This window comes from Hypanus sabinus, chromosome 18 (genome assembly GCF_030144855.1).
Source record: "Hypanus sabinus isolate sHypSab1 chromosome 18, sHypSab1.hap1, whole genome shotgun sequence".
In the NCBI taxonomy this organism is placed as follows: Eukaryota; Metazoa; Chordata; class Chondrichthyes; order Myliobatiformes; family Dasyatidae; genus Hypanus; species Hypanus sabinus.
Window position 1 is genome coordinate 62,180,296 of NC_082723.1, and position 23,482 is coordinate 62,203,777.

Consider the following 23,482-nt stretch of genomic DNA (forward strand, 5'->3'; position numbering starts at 1 on the left):
TGCCTAATGAAGCTTAGTATTTGTAGATGTAAGTCTAATACAAACCATTCTCAGCTTTATTTTTTTGAAATACTGTTTGGAGTTTTCCATCCTTCCTCTCATTTCCTGTGGGCTTCTAACTTCTAGTGGTTTCTAACAGCATTTCTGGTGTTCCAAACAAATTTGTATAGTTATTACTTACATCATATAAGAATCACATTTTGTAAATGGCACACGTAGTGATGTTTTCTATTATTTAAAACAATGTAACTACTGGAATAATTTTTATCATTTGTTTTCTTCAATTGAGCAGAACAGAACTACATAAAATGATGTCATTCTGAAACTTTGAGGTCAATAAACTTGGCCTAACATTAGTCTGGTACATGTTAAAATAATAACCTGAGATAACAAGAGGTAATGGCATTATATGTTCTAACTAAAGAATGGTTCCATATTGTCAGAGGATTTATTTTTGTTAGCATTGTGGCATTGAAGTGTCTCCTGTAGATTCACTAATAATCAACTATACATACAGTTGCAAGAATGTTTGTGAACCCTTTGCAATTACCTGGTTTTCTGCATTAATTACTCATAGAATGTGGTCTGATCTTCATCTAAGTCACAGTAATAGATGAACACAATCTACCTAAATTGTACTTTTCATGTCTTCATTGAATACATGACTTAATCATTCATTCATAGTCCAGGCTGGAAAGCTTATCTGAACCCTTGTATTTATGAACTGGTAGAATCTCCTATAGCAGCAATAACTTCCACCAAATGTTTCCTGTAGCTGCTGATCAGATTTGCACAATAGTGAGGAGGAAGTTTAGACCATTCCTCCATCCAAATCTGTTTCAGTTTATCAATATTTCTGAGACACATTACCTGAACAACTCTCATCATGTTACTGCATCTTAACTGGGTTAAGGCCTGGACTCTGGCTTGGCCATTTCAAAACACAAATTTTCTTTTTTTTTAAATTATTGTTATTGATTTACTCTTCTGTTTCGAATCATTGTCTTGTTGCATCATCCAACATCTATTAAACTTCAGGTGACGGACTGCTACCCTGACATTCTCCTGTAAAATGTCTTGATACAATCTTGAATTCATTGTTCCTTCAATGATTGCAAGCTGTAGAACCCTGAGGCAGCAAAGCAGCCCCAAACCATGATGCTCCTTTCACCATGTTTCACAGCTGGATGAGGTTTTGGTGTTGGCATGCAGTGCCCCTTTTCCTCCAATCGTAGTGGTGTTCATTTCCTTTCAGTCTCATCTGTCCAACAGAACATTGTCCCAGAAGCATAGTGGAACATCCAGGTGGTCTTTTGCAAACTTGAGAGGTGCAGTAATTTTTCTTTTGGAGAGCAGTGGTTTCCCTCTGTCTTGTCCTTCCATGAACACCATTCTTTTTCAGTGCTTTTCTTATAGTGGACACATGATTTTGGCAAATTCTAGAGATTTCTGCACATCCTTTGCTGTTACCCTTGGGTTCTTTTTAACCTCCTTCAGAATTGCACGTTGTGCTGTTGGTGTGATCTTTGCAGAACACCCATTCCTAGGTTCACATACTTTTTTTGAACCTAGACTGTGATTGTTCAAATGGTGTACTCAGTACTGATGAGAAGTACAATTGTTTGTGTATTATTAGTTTAGGCAGATTATTGTGACTTAGATGAAGATCAGACCACATCTTATGAGTAAATAATGCAGAAAACAGGTAATTGTAAAGAGTTCACAAACTTTTTCTTGCAACTGTGTGTACTGCCATCAAATAACTTACTGAAATTAGATTTCAAAGAAATCATTAAACTAAACTAACATGGCTGTATACTCATCATAACATAATAATACTCAGATTTTGTAATTATTCCCAATGGTACAGCATACAGTGCTCCTAAACCATCCAACTAAATTTGACATTTTCTTTCTTTTGCAGACATAATTAAACATAAATTACCTGCACTATATATGATTCTGAAGGATGACTAATGAATAATTACTTAAAAATTTATGTTCAAAAATTGTAATTAATCCATGAAAAAATCTACATGGAATGGAATTATCAAGTATGGGCATACACAGATGATTAAGCAAGTTAGCAATTGTTGAAATACCAGGTTAGAGAATGAAATAGGATCAAATTATAAATACAATGGATTCCGGTAAATTAGACTATCAGTTAATCTGGGCAGCCACTTACTTGGGACAATTCCTAAAGAAGAAAAACTAATCAAGGAAATACCCAGGATTCCCTTACTTTACTTTGGACACTGCCGTTTAATTGGGGCAAGAGACCGCTCGTTGCCAAACTGTTTCTAACTAACATCAGTCACTTGCACTTGCGTGGTCGTTCAACAGTGCACTGTGCTTAGAGCAAACAGTTTATAAATAGCATCAGCTGTGTGTGTTTGAGTTAAAAAAAAATCAGTGATTTTTGTCACTCATAGTTGGCGAGAAATAAGCAGCAAGACAATTCAGAACTGTTTTTCTCACTGTTGTTTCAAGTATCCAGGCTTGAAAATGCTGGAAACAGCCAGGAGTGAAAATGAAACAATCTTTTACTTCAACAAGTTAGTAACTACAGAGAGTTCGAAGATATGGATAATCATCTTGAATGTTAAAATGAAAATGAAGATTTGGGGGATGCAATCATTGAAAACGTTCAATGAAGGCAGTCCATTGTCCACACCAAACGTCTGTGTTGATTTTGATTAAATACAATCAGTCAAAAAACACGACAGTGTATACTGGATGAATTCATCCATCGATAACTATTAGGAACTAATACAGTTTTACATTACTGTATTAATTCTACTTTGTTCTGTATTTCATTTAAAATACAATTTTGTACACACTTCAATGGTAATTTGTCTTTGTTTATGCTTTATTTTAACCTATTTTCAAGAAACCTTGGCTAATTCAGCTCCTTAAATTGGGTCAAAAGGTACAGGTCCTGATTTGTCCCAATTAACTGGAACTCACTGTACTGAGATTTTCTGTTAAAGCTCAAATGACATTCAACAGCACTACGAAGCAGAATGCTGCTTGCCAGCCTGCACCAATTTCAACCATAAATTTCTCAATATCATGCTTCCACTCCACACTCAGAAGGATACCTCCTTTAGTACTAAAAATACATCTGCTTCCATTGACTCACTTCACTCACAAATCTGTTGGAATGTATCTTTGAATTACTTTCACTTTAGACCAGGGGTTTCCCACCTGGGGTCCATGGACTCCACATGGAAACTGGCCAGGCACCATGGCATAAAACAGATTGGGAACCCCAGCATAAGACCTCTACATCCACTGAAAAAGACTTCCAGCCCTTCTTTTAACCCTTCATCCTACAATACAGGGAATCAAGAACAATAAGGAAACACCCAACTTGGAAAAAAAAGATAATCTATATGGAAATTAATGCTACAAGCATTTGAATTATTACTTCAATTCTAACCTTGTGATCTCCCAGTGCACCAGCCTTCAAGAGGTATTTTACTGTTTCAAGCTGGTTGTTCTCTGCTGCATCCATCAGCGGGGTTCTCTGATCATCATCACAGGTATCCAAATTAGCACCAGCCTGCAAAAGAGGTCAACTGGCTTTAAAATAATTATATCTTTGCATTGTACTGCCGCTACAAAACACACAGTTACAATAAAGAGTTTGTGAATCCTTTGCAATTACCTGGTTTTCTGCATTAATTACTCAAAAAACTTTTACTTGCAACTATATCATATCATACAAGTCAGTTATAATAAACCTGCTCCTAATGCACAAAAATCAAAATATTCATGAATTAATTTCTCAGTAAAATGGTCTGATAATTTTGGTAAAAAATTAACAGCCTACTTCCTCTTAATTAAACTGCCATCTAAATTCCCAATGACCATAATATTTTCTAACAGTACTGTTTACAGCATGAAACAGAAGTTAAAATTACAACATTTCAGACTGCAGGGACTCAATCATGACCTCCTTGAAAGTAACAAATAGCAACACTGCTAATCAATTTCACATACTGAAATTTAAAAGGAGATTGATTCAATGATGAGTATGATGACCTTTTATCCCAACTTTTTAAACTGTAGAATAAGGATACACATTTTTCCTTAAAAGGTTAAAATATAGCAACACAAAAACATTTTAACCTGTACAAGCATATGACAAATTTCTACATGGCCCATCTCAGCAGCTGCATGGAGAGGTGTTCTCTTATTCTGGTGCTCAGCTCTGAAGTTAGGATCGATCCCATCAACTAGGGAAATAAGAATTGAAAAACTGTAAGCTTTGAGCAAATTTCTCAAGGTATATAGTTTAATTTAGATCTGTTTTCATGCCAGTAGACCAAATAATAAGTTATTACACAATTACTTTTCAATTTATACCAACATAAAGACAAAGAAAATAGTACTAATATAACTTTCAGCCCTAACATTTGCTCCATATAAACAACGTTTGTAAAGTGTCTTTGAAAATCTATTAATAGTCAAATGCAAACTGTTGCTTTACTCAGACTTCTAGGCCCATGTTTAAAATATCCATTTCCGATCAAAGATTGAATTTTCCGGCATTAGTTTTCATAAAAGACATTTCCTCCCTTGCTTCCAAAAGCACTGAAATAAGCTCCTCCCAATGCCTGAAGCAACATCTATCCTAAACATCTTCAATCTGACATAATGATGTAAAGATTCAGCTCAATAGTTTGCTTATGTATACACAAATCATGTGATTCAGCAATCAATACTATTCTTCAAAAATTGCTTCCTCTAATATTTTTGTTTCTAATTTAGAAGTCCCCAATTTTTGAAGTTTCGGTCCAGGGTCCAAAATCATGCTTGCTGGTCTTCAATAACTACTGCCAATATTTTAAAATCCTGTTTTTAAAGATAGGGTGTGCAAGATTAAACTGCTGCAAACAGTTTTTTCAAATATGACCTAACCTTAATCAAAATAATTCATATATAATCATATCACAATAAAACCATACTTTTTTTGCCTTTTCACTGTTGCTAAATTGCTATGTTAACTTTTGATGATTTGTAAATGCAGACCAGAAGACAAAAGTCACACTGAAGACCAAAACCTTAAGAAATATTCTGCCTTCCTGATTTTTTATATACATGTACCAAAGTGGACAACCCCAAATTTCCACAATATATTCCTTCTGCTCTGTTTCTGCCAATTCATCTAGCTTGTATATTCCCTTCCACAATTCAGGACATTTACAAAGACAGGTGTGAAAAAAGGGCCCAACCACAATCTACTCCAGTTGTTAACATCTGGGAATCGGTACTGCAGCATAAAAGCCTAGACCACCAAGCTCCGGGACAGCTTCTTCCACCGGGCCATCAGAAGATTAACTCACGCAGGTTTGAGTGTATTTCTATGTTACATTGACCGTTCTATTTATTATAAATTACTATAATTGCACATTCAGATTGGGACAAAACAAAGATTTTTACTCCTCATGTATGTTAAGGATGTAAGAGATAAGGTCAATTCAATTTTAGCTCCTCTGCACCTTTCGCACATCCACAATGGCAACAAATCATCTTACATTTAAGGCACTAGCAAGCTACATTATCCATAAATGGTATACATCATCTTGAATCTGAATCATACTTTCTTGAAACATTTTAAAATATGTATTTCAGTTTTCTAATACAAAACTTATAAACTCAAGGATAGATTGTAAAAACTCTTGAAATTTAACTGGATGAACAACAGCTAGATGTTCCCTTCTTATACCCCTTCAGCATAACTCCATTTATACAAGACCCCTCCATCATTTTTATAGCTGTTTGATATACACTCAGTCACCATTTTGCCTGGCACACCTAATTGTTAATGCAAATATCTAATCAGCCGATCATACTGCAGCAACTCAATGCATAAAAGCATGCAGACATGGTCTGCATGTTATTCAGACTAAACAACAGAATGGGGAAGAAATGTGATCTAAATGACTTGACTATGGAAGAATTGTTGGTGCCAGGCAGGATAGTTTGAGCATCTCAAACTGCTATCTCTTGGGATTTTCACACACAACAGTCTTTAAAGTTTATAGAGAATAGTTCTGTTGGTGAAAATGCCTTGTTAATGAGAGGTCCAAGGAGAATGGCCAGATTAATTCAAGCTGACAGAATGATGACCTTTAACTCAAATAACCATAGGTTACAACAGTGGTGCGCAGAAAAGCATCTCTGAACGCACAACACATCAAACCTTAAAGTGGATGGGTTGCAGTACCAGAAGACCACACAGCATTCCACTCCTATACCTAATAAGTGGACACTGAGTTTATATTCTATATTTAGATGCACATGAAAACTTACCCAGCATTAGAAGAACTTTTTGCATCTCCCCCTGCTTTGCAGAGATATATAATTGCTTTGGATGAAACCGCAACTTCTTGGGTCTGTCAGGAAAAAAAGATTTCAATATTAGAGACAGAGGCAAGCATTACAGAAACAGACTCTTTGGCTCACCCCACTCATGCTAATTATTTAGTATCAACACTGATCCCATTCAACAGCACTTGATCCACAGCCTTCTGCATGCTCATCCAGATGATTCATGGAGTGTACCCACTGTATTGCCTCTCCAGTCCAGATTAAAGAAACAAAATGTACCTTTTTCTACTGGCCCAGATTTAGAAGGAGAATAACAATTCCATCTCCCTCTCCCTGCAACAACACCACAATGGATGCCAGAGGGTAAGTATATATGTTCAAAAGAGGTTCTAATGTTTAAAATATTGTTACTTTAAAATGTTTATAACTTACGTAAATGTTTTAGAAACATAGAAAACCTACAGCACAATACAGGCCTTTCAGCCCACAAAGCTGTGTCAAACATGTCCTAACCTTAGAAATTGCCTAGGGTTACCCATACATAGTCCTCTAATTTTCTAAGCTCCATGTACCTATCCACGAGTTTCATAAAAGACCCTATCATATCTGCATCCACCACTGCTGCTGGCAGCCGATTCCATGCACTCACCACTCTTTGCATTAAAAAAAAACTTACCCCTCACATCTCCTCTGTACCTACTTCCAAGCACCTTAAAACTGTGCTCTCTCATGCTAGCCATTTCAGCCCTGGGAAAAAGCCTCAGACTATATCTGGATCCACAAAGTAATATCCCTTTGGATCCCATGCCTCCTTACTTTCTCAATAAGCCTTGCATGGGGTACTTTGTCAAATGCCTTGCTGAAATCCATATATACTACATCTACTGTTCTACCTTCAACAATGTGTTTAGTCACATCCTCAAAAATTTCAATCAAGCTCTTAAGGCAGACCTGCCTTTAACAAAGCCAAGCTGACTATTCCTAATCATATTATGCCTCTCCAAATATTAATGTTCATAAATCCAGCCTCTCAGGATCTTCTCCATCAACACATCAACCACTGAAGAAAGGCTCACAGGTCTAAATTTCCTGGACTATCTCCACTCCCTTTCTTGAAAAAGGGAACAACATCCACAACCCTCCAATCCTCTGGAACCTCTCCCATCTCCACTGATGATGCAAAGATCATCGCCAGAGGCTCAGCAATCTCCTCGCTCACCTCCCATAGTAGCCTGGGGTACATCTCGTTTGGTCCTGGTGACTTATCCAACTTGATGCTTTCCAAAAGCTCCAGCACATCCTCCTTATTAATATCTACATGCTCAAGCTTTTCAGTCCACTGTAAGTCAACCCTACAACCGCCGGGATCCTTTTCCATAGTGAATACTGAGCCAAATATTCATTAAGTACCTCTGCCATCTCCTCTGGTTCCATACACACTTTTCCACTTTCAAACTTGATTGGTCCTCTTCTCTCATGTCTTATCCTCTTGATCTTCACATACTTGTAGAATACCTTGGGGTTTTCCTTAATCCTGTCCGCCAAGGCCTTCTCATGGCCCCTTCTGGCTCTCCTAATTTCATTCTCAAGCTCCTTCCTGCTAGCCTTATAATCTTCTAGATCTTGATCATTACCTAGTTTTTTGAACCTTTCGTAAACTCTTCTTTTCTTCTTGCCTAGATTTACAACAGCCTTTGTACACCATGGTTCCTGTACCCTACCATCCTTTCCCTGTCTCATTGGAACATCACGCAAAATCCCCTGAACATTTGCCACATTTCTTCCATACATTTTGCTGAGAACATCTGTTCCCAATTTATTCTTATTTTTTAATTTTTAAGATTTGATTCTTTAAAAAACTATTTTGAACGTCACATAAATAATCAACCTTGTTAAAATAATTTAAAAGCTTTAAAGTATAGTTTCAGAATTGAATGGTGTTGTGACACCAGTCAAATTGATGGGCAAGCTTTGTTCTAACTACCTCAGACGTAACAAAAGGCCCTTTTCATGTGTCAGAGCATACCATGGAAAGCTGTCTCAGCTTTCTCTGAAAATTCCCAACAAGACTACTGAAGTGAGAATAGCTTGCTTATGTCTAAGCAGAAAACAACCCCATTATGATGGCACTAAATTGCTGCCAATATTTAATCAGCCAATCATATTGCAGCAACTCAATGCATTAAAGCATGCAGACAAGGTCAAGAAGTTCAGTTGCTATTCAGACTAAACATCAGAATGGGCAAGAAATGTGATCTAAACTACTTTGATCGTGGAATAATTGTTGGTGCCAGGCAGGATAGTTTGAGCATCTCAAACTGCTATCTCCTGGGATTTTCACGCACAACATTATTATGTTCAGTGTGGCTTTAGTCTTCTTGACTACATTTGCGAATCACCGGAAGTTAACATAGAGATTCAGCAACAGTGAAAAGGCAAAAAAGGGAAGGGGGAGGAGGAGAGGGAGCAGGAAACTGAGTAAGTGGCCCACTCTTGGGCAAATAATTGTCTTTGTTGACTGCAGATCATGGTCTCTCTTTGGGTGCTTTGCTATTACATGGTGGGTGGTGAGCACCAACAATTTTTGCTGAAATGGGGGGGAAGGGGATTAATGTGTTGGTGCTTTGCTGCTGCTTGTGTGGGAGAGGGGGCTTTTTTGGGGCTCTAACATTTTTCTGCCATTCATTCTTTTGGGGTTCTCTTTTTCATGGAAGTGTGCAAAGACCAAATATGTTATAGTAGGCACACAATTCCCAGAGCCAATTTCCAATTCAAAGTGTTGCTGAAACTGCCTGTAGGCCACTGATGGAGTAACAGCTCTCTACTGTTGCTCCTAATTTTTGAAATACTATTGTTAGACAGGATATTATTTAATATGACCGCTAAAACAGCTTTGGAAGCTATTACAAGTTCAATTCAAAAGCTTACTGAGGAGTTTCAACAGTTTAGAAAAGAAATCAGCACTGAAATTAAACAAATAGGTATGAAACTAGAAGATATTCAAGCAATTCTAACGGAAGAATTGGATAAGAAGAATAAGAAGAAAAAGGAACATGAAGATGTTATTACTTTACTGGACAGGAGAATGGATGATAAGGAAAAGCTATATGAAAAACAATTTAAAACCAACGAATTGATGAGACAGAAGATTATTGATTTGGAAAACAGAAGTAGGAGTAACAACATACGAATCTTGGGACTTAAAGAACAAATGGAAGGAGATAATCCTAAAGAATTCTTTGCAAATCTTCTGATGGAACTATTCCTTGATATTATAAAGTCTCTGCCTTTGATTGACCATGCTCACAGGTCACCTATCTATGGATCACCTTCAAAATCTAAACCAAGATCAGTCATTATATGCTTCCATGAATTTCAAATAAAGGATTGTCTAATTCGAGCTGCCCGTGGAAAAGGTATGATTGACTACCAAGATCAAAAGATACATATTGTTCAAGATTTTTCATCAGAGGTTATGGCAGAACGTGCTAATTTCAAAAAAGTTATGACAGAGTTATACAGTCAAAGTTTTAAACCCTCTCTTCATTCTCCGGCTCGACTGAGGATTACACTGAAAAATGGATCATTTAAATGGTTTTATATGAAGGAATATGCACAAGAATTTTTAGACTTAAAAATGAATGAATATATATATATATATAATAGACTAAAAAATCTTGCAAACACAGAAATACTATGTATTAAAAAATGACTGTTTAATATTTTTAGTATGAATAATTGTTATATCTTTTTTATAAACTTGTCCAAGCTTGTTTCTCACTGTATTTCATTTAATCTGGTTGGAATACTAAATAACCTTGAATTCTTGGAGTGGTTCCAACAGGCCTTCTAAGGGAATGTGTTTAGGGGAAGTAGATATTGGTTGCTCTATGACCAAGTTGCTCTCTTTGGGAGGGGGAGGAGGGATGGGGAGTCTTTTTTCCTTGAAGCTGATTTGGGAATCTAGTCAATTCTGTTGCTCAGTTAATATATTTCAAGGTTTATTATTTGGTTTTGATATACATTTTTCTGATTGTTATTTTAATCTTTCTTACAAAGAACCTTAAAATGGATAAAAGTATTAATTTACTTAGTTTTAATGTAAAAGGACTAAATCACCCCATGGAAAAAAAAGATTTTTGCATAAATTAAAAACTTAAAGTATGCATTGTTTTTCGATGGAGAGAATCTCATTTTCACTCTTCATTTCAAGCCAAAGCAAAAGGGGTTTTGATCCCCATAGATAATAAAGTTCCCTTTGTTCAACATAAAGTAATTTCTGATACTAATGGGTGTTTAAAGAAAATTTTCTTACTCTATTGAATCATGTAAAAAATACTAACAAATTGGTTGCATCTTTCATTATTGTTAATTGGTCAAATTAACTCTATCAAAATGAATATATTACCTAAATTTATATTTTTTGTTCAGGCATTACCGGTTTTCATTCCTAAACCCTTTTTTGATTCTCTTGACTTTATTATATCTACTTATATATGGAAGAATAAGCGTTCTAGATTAAATAAAATTTATCTTCAGAAAGATAAAAAGAATGGAGGATTAGTCCTCCCAAACTTTAGATTTTATTATTGGGCAGTTAATATAAGAAATATTACATTTTGGTTACATTATATAAATTGTGAGGACTGCCCGATGTGGGTTTTTTTAGAAGCTATTTCTGTTAATAAATTCTCTATTATTTCTCTTCTTGGATCCTCACTTCCTTTGTCTATGAGTAAGTTAACTGATAATCTGGTGGTTAAACACACTATGAGGATTTGGATGCAATTCCAAAAATATTTTGGCTTACTGAGATTCTTTCGAATCCCATTTTTTTCTAATTTTTTTCTTAAACCCTCCTACGAGTGATGTGGCTTTAAAAGAATGGGACAGATTAGGTATTAAATGCTTTCAGGACTTGTTTGTAGAGGTAAGTCTTTTTTCGTTTGAACAATTCTCAACTAAATATAGTTTACCAAAATGCATTTTTTCGATATCTACAAATAAGAGATTTTTTTTTACAGTCTCAAGTAAATATATTTCCTAAAAGTCCTGATAAGAATCTACTATATGTATTCTTTAATCTGAAACCATTTTATATAATGGATCTATATTAATATTTATTATATGCTGTTGGGAATGAGAAGGCTTCCTTTAGATAAAATTAAAAATCTTTGGAAACAAGATTTACTGAATTATGTTCAAAGCCTTTGATTTGCTGTTCAAGCACAGATGATGACTAACTATCTTCTTTCTTTTTTTTCTACTAATCAGCTTTGGTCTTGGGAGTGGGTTAGTTTTTTTAATATATAATAAAATTATTATTTTTCAATGTTACAAACTAATTGACTTGTTAGAATATAGGGTAAGGAGTCTTTATATGCGATTTAGTTTAATGTATTGACGTATATATATTTTTTCCTGTACTCTGTATTCTTATATATATATAAATTAATAAAAATATTGGAAAGAAAGCATTGCTACAGCAGTGCTACAGTATTAAACCATAGCCATTAATGGAACAATGAAAGAACTTTGCTTTAATGGGTAAAATTGAAACACACTGTGTAAAACACATTGAAACAAAGCAGGAAGTGCAGGGAACATACACCAGGTATATCTGTTTCTCCTTGAAACACTAAAGAAGTAAAGAAGGTCTTCAATTTGAAATGCTAATTCTCTTTCTTATTCCATGGATGCGGCATGTACTAATTGTTTCTATCACTTTTTTGTTTGTTCAAAGTGCAAAGTAAATTATCAAAGTACGTTTCTACAAACCCCATTTCCAGAAAAGTTGGGATATTTTCCAAAATGCAATAAAAACATCTGTGATATGTCAATCCACGTGAACTTTTATTTAACTGACAAAAGTACAAAGAAAAGATTTTCAATAGTTTTACTGACCAACTTAATTGTATTTTGTAAATATACACAAATTTAGAATATGATGGCTGCAACACACTCAACAAAAGTTGGGACAGAGGCTTGTTTACCATTGTGTTACATCACCTTTCCTTTTAATGCCACCTTTTAATCATTTTGGAACTGAGGATACTAATTGTAGTAGATTTGCAATTGGAAATTTTGTCCATTCCTGCTTGATATAAGACTTCAGCTGCTCAACAGTCCGTGTTCTCCGTTGTCTGATTCTCCTGTTCATGATGCACCATACATTTTCAATAGGAGATAGATCTGGACTGGCAGCAGGCCAGTCAAGCACACAAAGCCACGCTGTTGTAACCCGTGCAGAATGTGGTCTGGCATTGTCCTGCTGAAATAAGCATGGATGTCCCGGGAAGAGACATCGCCTTGATGGCAACATATGTCTCTCTAAAATCCTAATTGACGCCTCAGAGTCAATGATACCTTCACATACATGCAACTCACCCATGCCATGGGCACTGATGCACCCCCATACCATCACAGATGCTGGCTTTTGCATCTTTTGCTGATAACAATCAGGATGGTTGTTTTCATCTTTGGCACGGAGAATTCAACGCCCGTTTTTTTACGAAAACTAGCTGAAATGTGGACTCATCTGACCACAGCACACAGCTCCACAGTCTTTCGGTCCATCTGAGATGAGCTCAGTCCCAGAGAACTCGCCGGCGTTTCTGCATAGAGTTTATGTATGGCTTCCTCCTTACGTAATACAGTTTCAAGTTGCATTTCTGGATGCAGCGACGGACTGTGTTAAGTGACAATGGTTTTCCGAAGTACTCCCGAGTCCAGGTGGCTATAATTGTCACAGTAGCATAACTGTTTCTTAGGCAGTGCCGCCTGAGGGCTCGAAGATCACACGCATTCAACAGTGGTTTCCAACCTTGCCCTTTACGCACTGAGATGTCTCTGAATTCTCTGAATCTTTTCACAATGTTATGTACTGTAGATGTTGAAAGACCTAAATTCTCTGCAATCTTGCGTTGGGAAATGTTCCTTTTGAACTGACTAACAATTCTCTCACGAACTTTGGCACAAAGGGGTGAGCCACAACCCATCCTTGCTTGCAAAGACTGAGCCTTTGATGGACGCTACTTTTATACCCAGTCATGATACCTCATCTGCTACCAATTAGCCTGCTTAATGTGGAGTCTTCCAAACCGGTGTTACTTGAATATTCTGTGCACATTTCAATCTTATTTTAACTATGTCCCAACTTTTGTTGAGTGTGTTGCAGCCATCAAATTCTAAATTTGTGTATATTTACAAAATACAAGTAAGTTGGTCAGTAAAACTATTGAAAATCTTTTCTTTGTACTTTTGTCAGTTAAATAAAGGTTCACGTGATTTAACATATCACAGATTTTTGTTTTTATTGCATTTCGGAAAATATCCCAACTTTTCTGGAAATGGGGTTTGTACATACGTCACCACATACAGCCCTGAGATTTGTTTTCTTGCAGGATTTCAAGACACTGCAGTCATTTTTCATCTTCATTTACTCTGTGAGTTTGATGAGTATTTGCTTGATCAAAACAAAAATCCCACCAAAATCAAAAATACTGAACCCTTGATTAAGTATTTTAGGACTACTGTTTTACTAAAAATCACTTTCCACTTTATGAACCAACTCAAATACTTAAAAAGTTTAAAGCAATTTCAAAATAATTATTAATATCAGATGTGAGAAATATACAACATATCCTAATACAAGCTGTGCAACCAAGGGAACTCCGATTCCCAAGTTTTAGATTCCTGGACTGCTAACCATGGCTTAAAAGGGACATCCTACTTCATGATATAGATACGGAATTGAGTACAATAACCACCTCCTATTTTTGTGCACCTGTAAGCATTCAGTTCCAAAACAATAATGACACAGCTCTTTTTTTTCCAGAGTCAGAATCAGGTTTATTATCACCAGCATGTGACGTGAAATTTGTTAACTTTGCAGCTGCAGTTCAATGTAATCATAATATAGAAGAAAAAAATAATAGTAATAAATAAATCTTATTCAGTATACATTATATACATATACATATATTGAATAGATTAAAAATCATACAAAAACAGAAATACTCTGTATTTAAAAAAAAGTGAAGTAGTGTCTGAGGGTTCAATGTCCATTTAGGACTCGGATGGCAGAGGGGAAGAAGCTGCTCCTAAGTCGCTGGGTGTGTGCCTTCAAGGCTTCTGTAACGCCTACGTGATGACAAAAGTGAAAAAAGGGCACGCCCTGGGTGCTGAAGGTCCTTAATATTGGATGCTGCCTTTCTGAGACACTGCTCCTTGAAGATGTCCTGGGTACTTTGTAGGCCAACACCCAAGATGGAGCTGACTAAATTTACAACCTTCTGCAGCTTCTTTCGGTCCTGTGCTGTAGCCTCTCCATAACAGACAGTAATGCAGTCTGTCAGAATGCTCTCCACGGTACAACTATATAAGTTTTTGAGTATATTTGTTGACATACCAAATCCCTTCAAACTCCAAATAAAATATAGCCACTGTCTTGCCTTCTTTATAACTGCATTGATATGTTGTGACCAGGTTAGATCCTCAGAGATCTTGACACCCAGGAACTTGAAGCTGCACACTCTCTCCACTTCTGATCCCTCTATGAGGATTGGTATGTGTTCCTTCGTCTTCCCCTTCCAGCAGTCTACAATCAGCTCTTTCGTCTTACTGATGCTGAGGGCCAGGTTGTGGCTGCAGCACCACTTCACTAATTGGTATATCTCACTCCTGTACACCCTCTCAGCACCACCTGAGATTCTACCAGCAATGGCTGTATCATCAGCAAATTTGCAGATGGTATTTGAGCTATGCCTAGCCACAGTCATGGAGTATATAGAGAGTAGAGGTGTATCAGTGTTGATAGTCAGCGAAGAGATGTTATCACCAATCCGCACAGATTGTGGTGTTCCGGTTAGGAAGTCAAGAATCCAATTGCAGAGGGAGGTACAGAGGCCCAGGTTCTGCAACTTCTCAATCAGGATTGTGGGAATGATGGTATTAAATGCTGAGCTATAGTTGATGCACAGCATCCTGACATAGGTGTTTGTGTTGTCCAGGTGGTCTAAAGCCGCATGGAGAACCACTGAGATTGCATCTGCTGTCGTCCTATTGTGGTGATAGGCAAATTGTAATGGGTCTGTCTGCTTAATCTCACAGAAATTGTATCCATAGTGTGTCAAGAGAACATAAATATATTAACTTCACTTTAGAACCTTCAGAATTGCTGTTTTTGTTTCAGGTCAGTAATTTAGATAAATTTTCTTTAATGTATTGCTTTTAAATTGTAGTTGTATCATTAACACATCCTTTTTGAATGCTTACCTCTCCGTATCAAGAGCAATAAGAATACTTTCCATTGTCTCTTTCCCAGGCGCAGTTGACAGACCTGTAACTGGTAAGATTGCTCCAGATTTCAAAGTAGTGGATGAGCTATATATGTCTGAACTATCAGCCACCTTGGAAACGGCACTTTCGGGCTTATTTTCCATTGACATCCTCATCCGAGCACTGCTGTAAAAAGACAACATTTATACTAACTTGATAAAAATTAATTATGTATTGTACTAAATGGCAATTCTGAAGATCATATTTTTAATAGCCACCGCTTTGAAAGCACCTAGTTCTATAAGTGGACCATGTCAGCTTAAATATGCAAGATGAACATTTACAAATAAAATTCTGAAATGTACCAATAAATATTTTCATGTCAGACTTTCAAAATATTCAGTTACACATGCTCCCAAAGAGTAACATGGTTACAGAAAAACCAACAATGTGAAATGAAACAGCATGCCATCATTCAACCTTAAACTGGCAATCCAAGTAAACAGCACCAATTTGTTTTTAAATATGAAAGAGAAAAGTAATATATGCAGAGCAAAAAAATGCTAAATCACATCATTTCAAGTGCTCTACTACATGAGCAGAACATAAATATGTAAAAGAGAAAATAAATTGTTAAAACTCTATCAAGAAACTTATCTCCAAAGATCATAAATCTTGACAATAACAAATTGTCATGCATCTTTACTGCATGACAATACTTCTAGTCTTGAGAGAAAGTCAGTACTTCATGTAAAAAATTTCAACTTAAGGGTGCAATTAACATCAAATCCACTTGCAGATAAACAAATTTAAGTAACTGCCTCATAAGAATATCAATAAACAGCAATTTAAGTAACTGCCTTATAAGAATATCAATATCTCATTAAATTTTAATCAACAAGAATTTTCAATCATCAAGTCAGAGAATTGTACAGTATGGAAACAAGCCCAACACTTCCATACCAAACATTTTAAGCTAGCCCCATTTGCCTGCATTTGGAACATACATCTTTGAGCCTTTTCTAACCATGTATCCATCCAAATGTCTTTTATAGCTTATCTAGCAGCTTGTTCCATATACCCACAACCCTCTATGTGAAAAAGTTACCCCTCACGCCTCTATTAAACTTTTCCTGTCTTACCATAAAGCTAGGCCCTCTCATTGTATACTCCCCTACTCTGGGTAAAAAACCTAAATGTTCACCCTATTGATGTTCCTCGTGTTTTTTAAAATGTCTATAAGGTCACCCCACAGCCTCCGATGCCCCAGAGAAAACAGCCCCAGTTTATCCAGTCTCTCCTTATAATTCAAACCCTCCAGTCCCACTAACAATTCTGTGAATCTTTTCTGCATCCCCTGCAGCTTAATGTCATTTTTAATTATCAGAACTACACACAATGCAAGAGTGATCTACTTGGAAATTTTTATGCATGCTAACATACTGCAGTAGGTGCAGGAAACCTGGAATAAAAGCTAAAGATGCTGGGAGTAATCTGTAGGTCAAGCAACATCAGGAAAGAAACAGTGTTAATTCTTCAGGTTATTAACTTCCTTCACAACTAATGAAAGACCTGAAGGATTAGTTATAAATATTGAGTATTTTCAGCTTTTATTTCATATTTTATAACAGCAGCAGTATTTTTGTTCTTGGGTAATAATTTCCACAACCTTTGTACATTTTTTTTAAACTTATTGCCCATCTCCAATTTCTTTGGAAAGCAATTTCAAGTGCAATTCAGAAGGGCCAAAGGCCAGGTGACACACCAACATTGCAATACAAGGATCCTTTTTCCTGGAAGGACATTAGTTAAACCAGGTGCATGTTCACAACAATCCAACAGAATCACGGCTATCTTCAATGACGTTAGCTTCTTAAACACAGAAATAATTCTCCTTCATTTAAACTTCCTAGCTACCTAAATGGGATTTGAATTCATGTCACAAAATCAATAGTCCAAGCTACTAGATAGCTATACAGTAACATCTAGTTAGACATCTAACTTAAAAAAAAGATATCATAAAAACATTGAAGTTAACAATTTTAACAAAGTCAAAAACACATTAATAAAAAAAAATTATTTCTACTCCGTATTTAGATTCAAATTTGACATACCATTATGTGATGTTCAGTCACTCAAGTAATTAATGACCTGTCAAGTAGTCAGATTCTAAATGTTGACAATTATTTTCAACAAGAGTGCTTATCAGCTCACTAAAGGAGACTCAGAGACTCACCTTGCTGTTGTAGTGTCTGCTTTTCCATTTATAGCAATCATCTTCTCCTGTGTTGGAAGAGGTACCATAGAAGTAGTGTCTGCTTTTGCTATCGTCACTTCTTTTGCTTGAGCAGTATCCTCACCACAGTGTGGGCAGAAAGATAAGCCATTTATACATGATGCACAGTTTTTGTGAAAACGGTGGGAAATGGTACTATCAGGCTGGCATTCCATGAACGTCCCCTGGAAAAGGCACCCTATTTTATTACATACCTTTACGAACATACAATAATTGAGCATAATTGTATTATTTTTTCAAAATTTTCTAGCATGACGAGTGAGTGAAGGAGCTAATATCAGCATCTTACCAAACTCTTCAATAAATTTAATGATAGTACTGGCCATCTTTGCTGACTGTTCATAGTTTTTCCACTTGAAAGAGATCAAGTCTACCTAACTAACTCTAGTTGAAATAAAGAAATTGACTACAGGAATCCTTAGTTTTAAACCCAAGTTTAACTCATACCATGTAAGTAGTAGCTTTATTACCCTACTGAATTTCTAGTAAATCATCCAGTCTAAACAATTATTGGAGATGAAACACTAATAGACTTGCAATAAAGGACTATACAACTATACGATAACATACGCAAGGTTGTTTTCTAAGGATGATTGATAATGCAATGTAATGTCATGCCCACAATCAGTTATACGGAAACAACTAATTAAAAAAAGGATCAAAATTGTCGCATCTCAATCTAATCCTTCAACAATGTTTGTCTCTGATTACTTTTAATGCATCCAAGAGGCATGCCCCCAGTTATAAAACACCGCACTCTTCTACTTACAAAGAAATTAAATTCCTAAGAACAAAAATGAAGAGCTACATCTCCAAATAACATACGTGCAATGTGTAAAGGGATTTTACAAATGACAGCAAGTTAAATCTAAATAGCCCTGCCACAGCTATCAAAAATGCAGCCATTTAGTTTGAAGTCTCATGTGTCACCTGGTGGACAATCTATCTGGTTCCCACACAGAGTGCCTAGAATTGGAACCAGGCTATTTTCTTTCCTTTATTTGGAAATGAAGCAGCAAGCCAACTCTAAATATTCTATTATTCTGAGACATTCAGCTATTTAAAAATAAATAATATTTACATGCTTGCTGCCATTTATGAGCATGCCTCATGGCTTTCAAGGTAACCTGCTCTAAGAAAAAGATAATAATGTTTCACACATCACAAGATACCATTTCAAATTTTGTCCAATATTAAATACATAAGTTGAATTTTAAATCAATGAGAAAATATTTTTGATGTGATATTTGTACTTAAATGCTTTGATGCTTTCTATACTTACGGCGGTGCAGAAATATCCACATCCTGGGCAACACTGATGCTTAACCATCCGGGATCTATGGTCCTCACATAACACCATTAGTTGCACCTTATTGGAAGGTCGCATCAACTCTTGCTTAATCACTGTGTTAATGCAGCTACTTAACTAGAAGAAACGATTATGCAATCAGCTTCTTATTTACAAAGTTATGTTCTAAACTATTATCACTGAATTATTTTTAAAATCAACAACAAAGCATTGAATTACTACCATCAGGAAGTACAGGAGCTTAAAAACCCACACTCAGCATTTTAGGAACAGGTTCTTCCATGATACCTTGAACACTACTTTGCTATTTCTCCTTTGCACCTTTTATTTTTTTTATAACTTACAGTAATTTTTTGTGTCTTGCACTGCACCACTGCCGCAAAACAAGAAATTTCATGACGCATACATGAGAAAACCTGCAGATATTGGAAATATCTGCAGCACACAGAAAATGCTGGAGGAACTCAGCAAGCCAGGAAGCATCTATGAAAAAGAGTATAGTCCATGTTTCGAGCTGAGACCCTTCATCAGGACTGAAGAAAAAAGATGAGGAGTCAAGAGTCAGAAGGTGTGGGGAAGAGGAAGAAACAAGAGGTGATTGGTGAAACCAGGAGGGGAGAGAGGCGAAGAAAGAACTGGGAAGTTTGATTGGTGAAAGAGACACAGGGCTGGAGAAGGGGGAATATAATAGAAGAGGACAGAAGGCCATAAAAGAAAGAAAGGGGGAGGAACATCAGAGGGAGGTGATTGGCAGGTAAGGAGGAAAGGAAAAAGCAAATGGGGAATGATGAGGTGAGGGGAGGAGTGTGGGGGTCAGGCATTACTGGAAGTTAAAGAAATCAATGTCCAGGTCATCAGGTTGGAGGCTACCCAGACGGAATATAAGGTGTTGTTCCTCCAGCCTGAGTGTGGCCTCATTACAACAGAAGAGGCATGTTGGAATGGGAATGGAAAGTGGAATTAAAATGGGTGGGAGTTCCCTCTTTTTCTGTCGTGGAGCGTAGGTGCTCAGCAAAGCAGTACTCAGCAATCTACGTTGGGTCTCACTGATATACAGAACATCACATTGAGAGCACCAAATACAGTAGATGACCCCAAAAGACTCACAGGTAAAGTGTTGCCTCACCTGAAAGGAATGTTTGAGACCCTGAATGGTAGTGAAGAAGGAGGTTGTAGGGGTAGGTGTAGCACTTGCTCGCTTGCAAGGATAAATGCCAGGAGGGAGATCAGTGCAGGGGGATGAGTCGACAAAAGAGTCACAGAGGGAGCAATCCCTGTGGAAAGCATAAAGTGTGGAGGGGGGTGGGGGGAGAGATCTGTTTGGTTGTGGGATCCTGTTGGAGATGCTGGAGGTTATGGAGAATTGTGTTGGGACGTGGAGAATTGTAGTGGAGTGGTAGGTGCCTATCGCTGCTAGGATGGCAGGAGGATGGGGTGAGGGAAGAGTTGGTCTTGGAAGAATATTGCTCTGATATGAAAAGCCTCACCCTGAGAGCAGATGCAGTGGAGACGGAGGAATTGAGAGAAGGGATGGCATTTTTACAATTAACAGAGTGGGAAGAGGTATAGTTCAGGCATCTTTCGAATTGATCATCTGACTGAGGAACTTCAACCCTCTCATGCAGGAACAAAGAACTCCAAAGCATCATTCTGAAAAAGAGCTTGAGGCACAGTAGGTAAATGCACACTTTGTCTCAACCAAGTCTGACCATCAACTACTCAGAATCAGATTTACTATCTCTACCGTGTATGTCATTAAATTCGTTGATTTGCAGCAACAATCAGTGCAAAGAAATTACAAATTACAAGTAAATACAGTAGTGCTAGAGAGTTCATGAATCCTGCAGAATTTTCTATACTTCTGCAAATGATCTAAAATGTGATCAGATCTTCATGCAAGTCCTAAAACTAGATAGAGAACCCGAGTAAATAAATAACACCAAAACATTACATCTGCTCATTTATTTACAGAGAAAAATTATACATTTATTTCCTGAGAAAAGTTCCTTTAGAAACTGGTGTGACTCCCTCATACAGTAACAACTTCAACCAAACATGCCTAGTAACTGTTGAAAAATCCTGCACATAGGCTTGGAGGAATTTTAGGCCATTCCTGCATACAAAACTGTTTCAACTCTGGGATGCTGGTGGGCTTCCTTGCATGAACAGCTTGCTTCAGATCCTTCCACAAAATTTCTATCAAATTAAGGTCAGGACTTTGACTTGGCCGTTCCAAAACATGAAGCTTTTTCTTTTTAAACCATTCTGCTGTTGATTTAGTCTTGTCTTTCAAATCATTGTCTTGTTGCATTATCCAACTTCTATTAAGCTTCAGGTGACAGACTGCTACCCTGACATGCCTTGATACAATTTTCTATTCATTGCTCGCTCAACGATTGCAAGCTGTCCAGACCCTGAGGCAGCAAAGCTCCCCAAACCACGATGTTCCTTCCACCATGCTTCAGTTAGGATGAGGTTTTGGGGTTGGTGTGCCGTGTCCTTTTTCCTCCAAACATAGCAATGTGCATTTCTGCCAAGAAGTTCAATCTTTGACTCATCTGTCCACAGAACACTGTCCCAGAAGAGTTGTGGAACATCCAGGTGGTCTTTTGCAAACTTGAGATGTGCAGCAATGATTTTTTTTGGAAAATAGTGGTTTCCTCTGTGCTGTCCTTCCACAAACACCGTTCTTGTTCAGTGTAGTTCTTGAACAGAGACTGTAACAAGTTCTAGAGATTTCTGCAGGTCTCTTGCTGTTACCCTTGGGTCGTATTTTACCTACTTCAGCATTGCACATTGTGCTCTTAGTGTGATTTTTGCAGGATGCCCACTTCTAGGAAGAGTAGCAACAGTACTGAGTTTCCTCCAATTTGTGACAATTTCTCTTACTGTGGACTGATGAACACTCAGGCCTTTAGAAATGCTTTTGTAGCCTCTTCCACAGCTTCATGCATCTCCGCAATTCTTCTTCTAAGGTCTTTTGCAAGCTGTTTTGATTGAGGCATAAACAGCTATTTCCTGAGAATGGCAGACTCTGTTTGTAAACTGAGTTCGTGTCTTTTCTTTTTAAATAGGGCATGGCACCTCTACAACCTATGCCACTAATCTCATCTCATTGATTGGGATGCCTGACTCCAAATAGCTTTTATAGAAGGCATTACCCCAGAGGTTCATATACATGTAATATTGGATTATTTTTCTCAATAAATAAATTAATAAGTATATTGCCTTTTGTGTTATTTAGTTAATTTGGCTCCTTTTATCTGATTGGGTTTCTAAAAAAGCTAATTTTCATGCAATTTCACTATTAAGAATTAGTTTTCTAGCATAATTAACTATGCAATCCAGTCCTAACAATGTATCCACTAACTGATACCTGCCCAATTAATTACTTTGTCAAATTTAAGCAAGAGCTCCTTACCTCTTCATCTATATTCTCAGTGGCCATACATTTATTATTAGCCAGTTTAACTATCTCTCGGCTTTTTGGTGTTTCCATCCGACAGCTACAAAGCGGTAACTCCTGCAGTTTATCTAATTCCACTGAGTCAGAGCTTTGGGAAATACCTACATTGAAATAGCAAAATTCAAAATTAACTTTTATTATTACATAAAGTATTGTCAAAAGTACTCATACAGATCATGCAAAACCTCAAATGGACCAATCCTTTAAGTCAAATACAAGTCCAAAATGTTTCCACCCAACAACAAATAATTATTTTATCCAAGTTGCACATTCAGAAATAAGTTCCTGTATATAGGTATTCTTAAGTTCACCATATCATCTTTACCTGTAGACTGTGAAGAAAACAGACCACCTGTAGGCAGATCCAATGAGTCAAGGGGAACCTCGGTATACTCATTATTATCTGTCAAAGTTTGGGTCTCTGTGTCAGCACCTGTAATTAATTAAATTTACACTGAGAAGTTTATGAAAGGTAATCACACAATAGCCTGAACACAGATTGATTCAGAGAGACATTTGTCTTTGACAAATTATAAACCATTTTCTCCATGGTTTTTACTGGTTAAAGAATTCTGAACCTTCTGATGAGGACAGGATATCAGGATTAAATAATCTAACATTTGGTGGCTGTGTTCAAACTTTGGTGGCAGAGTATCCTACATTAAACATTACTGGAATGGACAGCAGACATATAGTTTCTCCCATATGCTGAATTGATATCCACTGATCTGCACACTGACAAGGTCAGCCCCAAGTTCCACCTCAAACATTTTTCAAGCAAAATCTTTTC

The 23,482-nt window shown here is 36.9% G+C and overlaps 1 protein-coding gene across 6 annotated transcripts in view; it reads right to left on the reverse strand.

Annotated features, from left to right (window-relative positions):
• The window catches only part of LOC132407663 (histone-lysine N-methyltransferase EHMT1-like), a 188,174-nt gene that overhangs the window by 54,464 nt on the left and 110,228 nt on the right, over positions 1–23,482 (reverse strand). For 5 of the 6 annotated variants that reach the window (XM_059994490.1, XM_059994484.1, XM_059994487.1 and 2 more), the window contains 8 exons: positions 23,018–23,125; positions 22,648–22,793; positions 19,200–19,343; positions 17,858–18,081; positions 15,619–15,807; positions 6,325–6,407; positions 4,138–4,244; positions 3,446–3,568 (listed from right to left, as the gene is read on the reverse strand). In XM_059994490.1, the coding sequence (XP_059850473.1) occupies positions 3,446–3,568; positions 4,138–4,244; positions 6,325–6,407; positions 15,619–15,807; positions 17,858–18,081; positions 19,200–19,343; positions 22,648–22,793; positions 23,018–23,125 (1,124 nt within the window). The remainder of the gene's footprint in view (positions 1–3,445; positions 3,569–4,137; positions 4,245–6,324; positions 6,408–15,618; positions 15,808–17,857; positions 18,082–19,199; positions 19,344–22,647; positions 22,794–23,017; positions 23,126–23,482) is intronic. The other variant, XM_059994485.1, reaches the window with a different exon arrangement.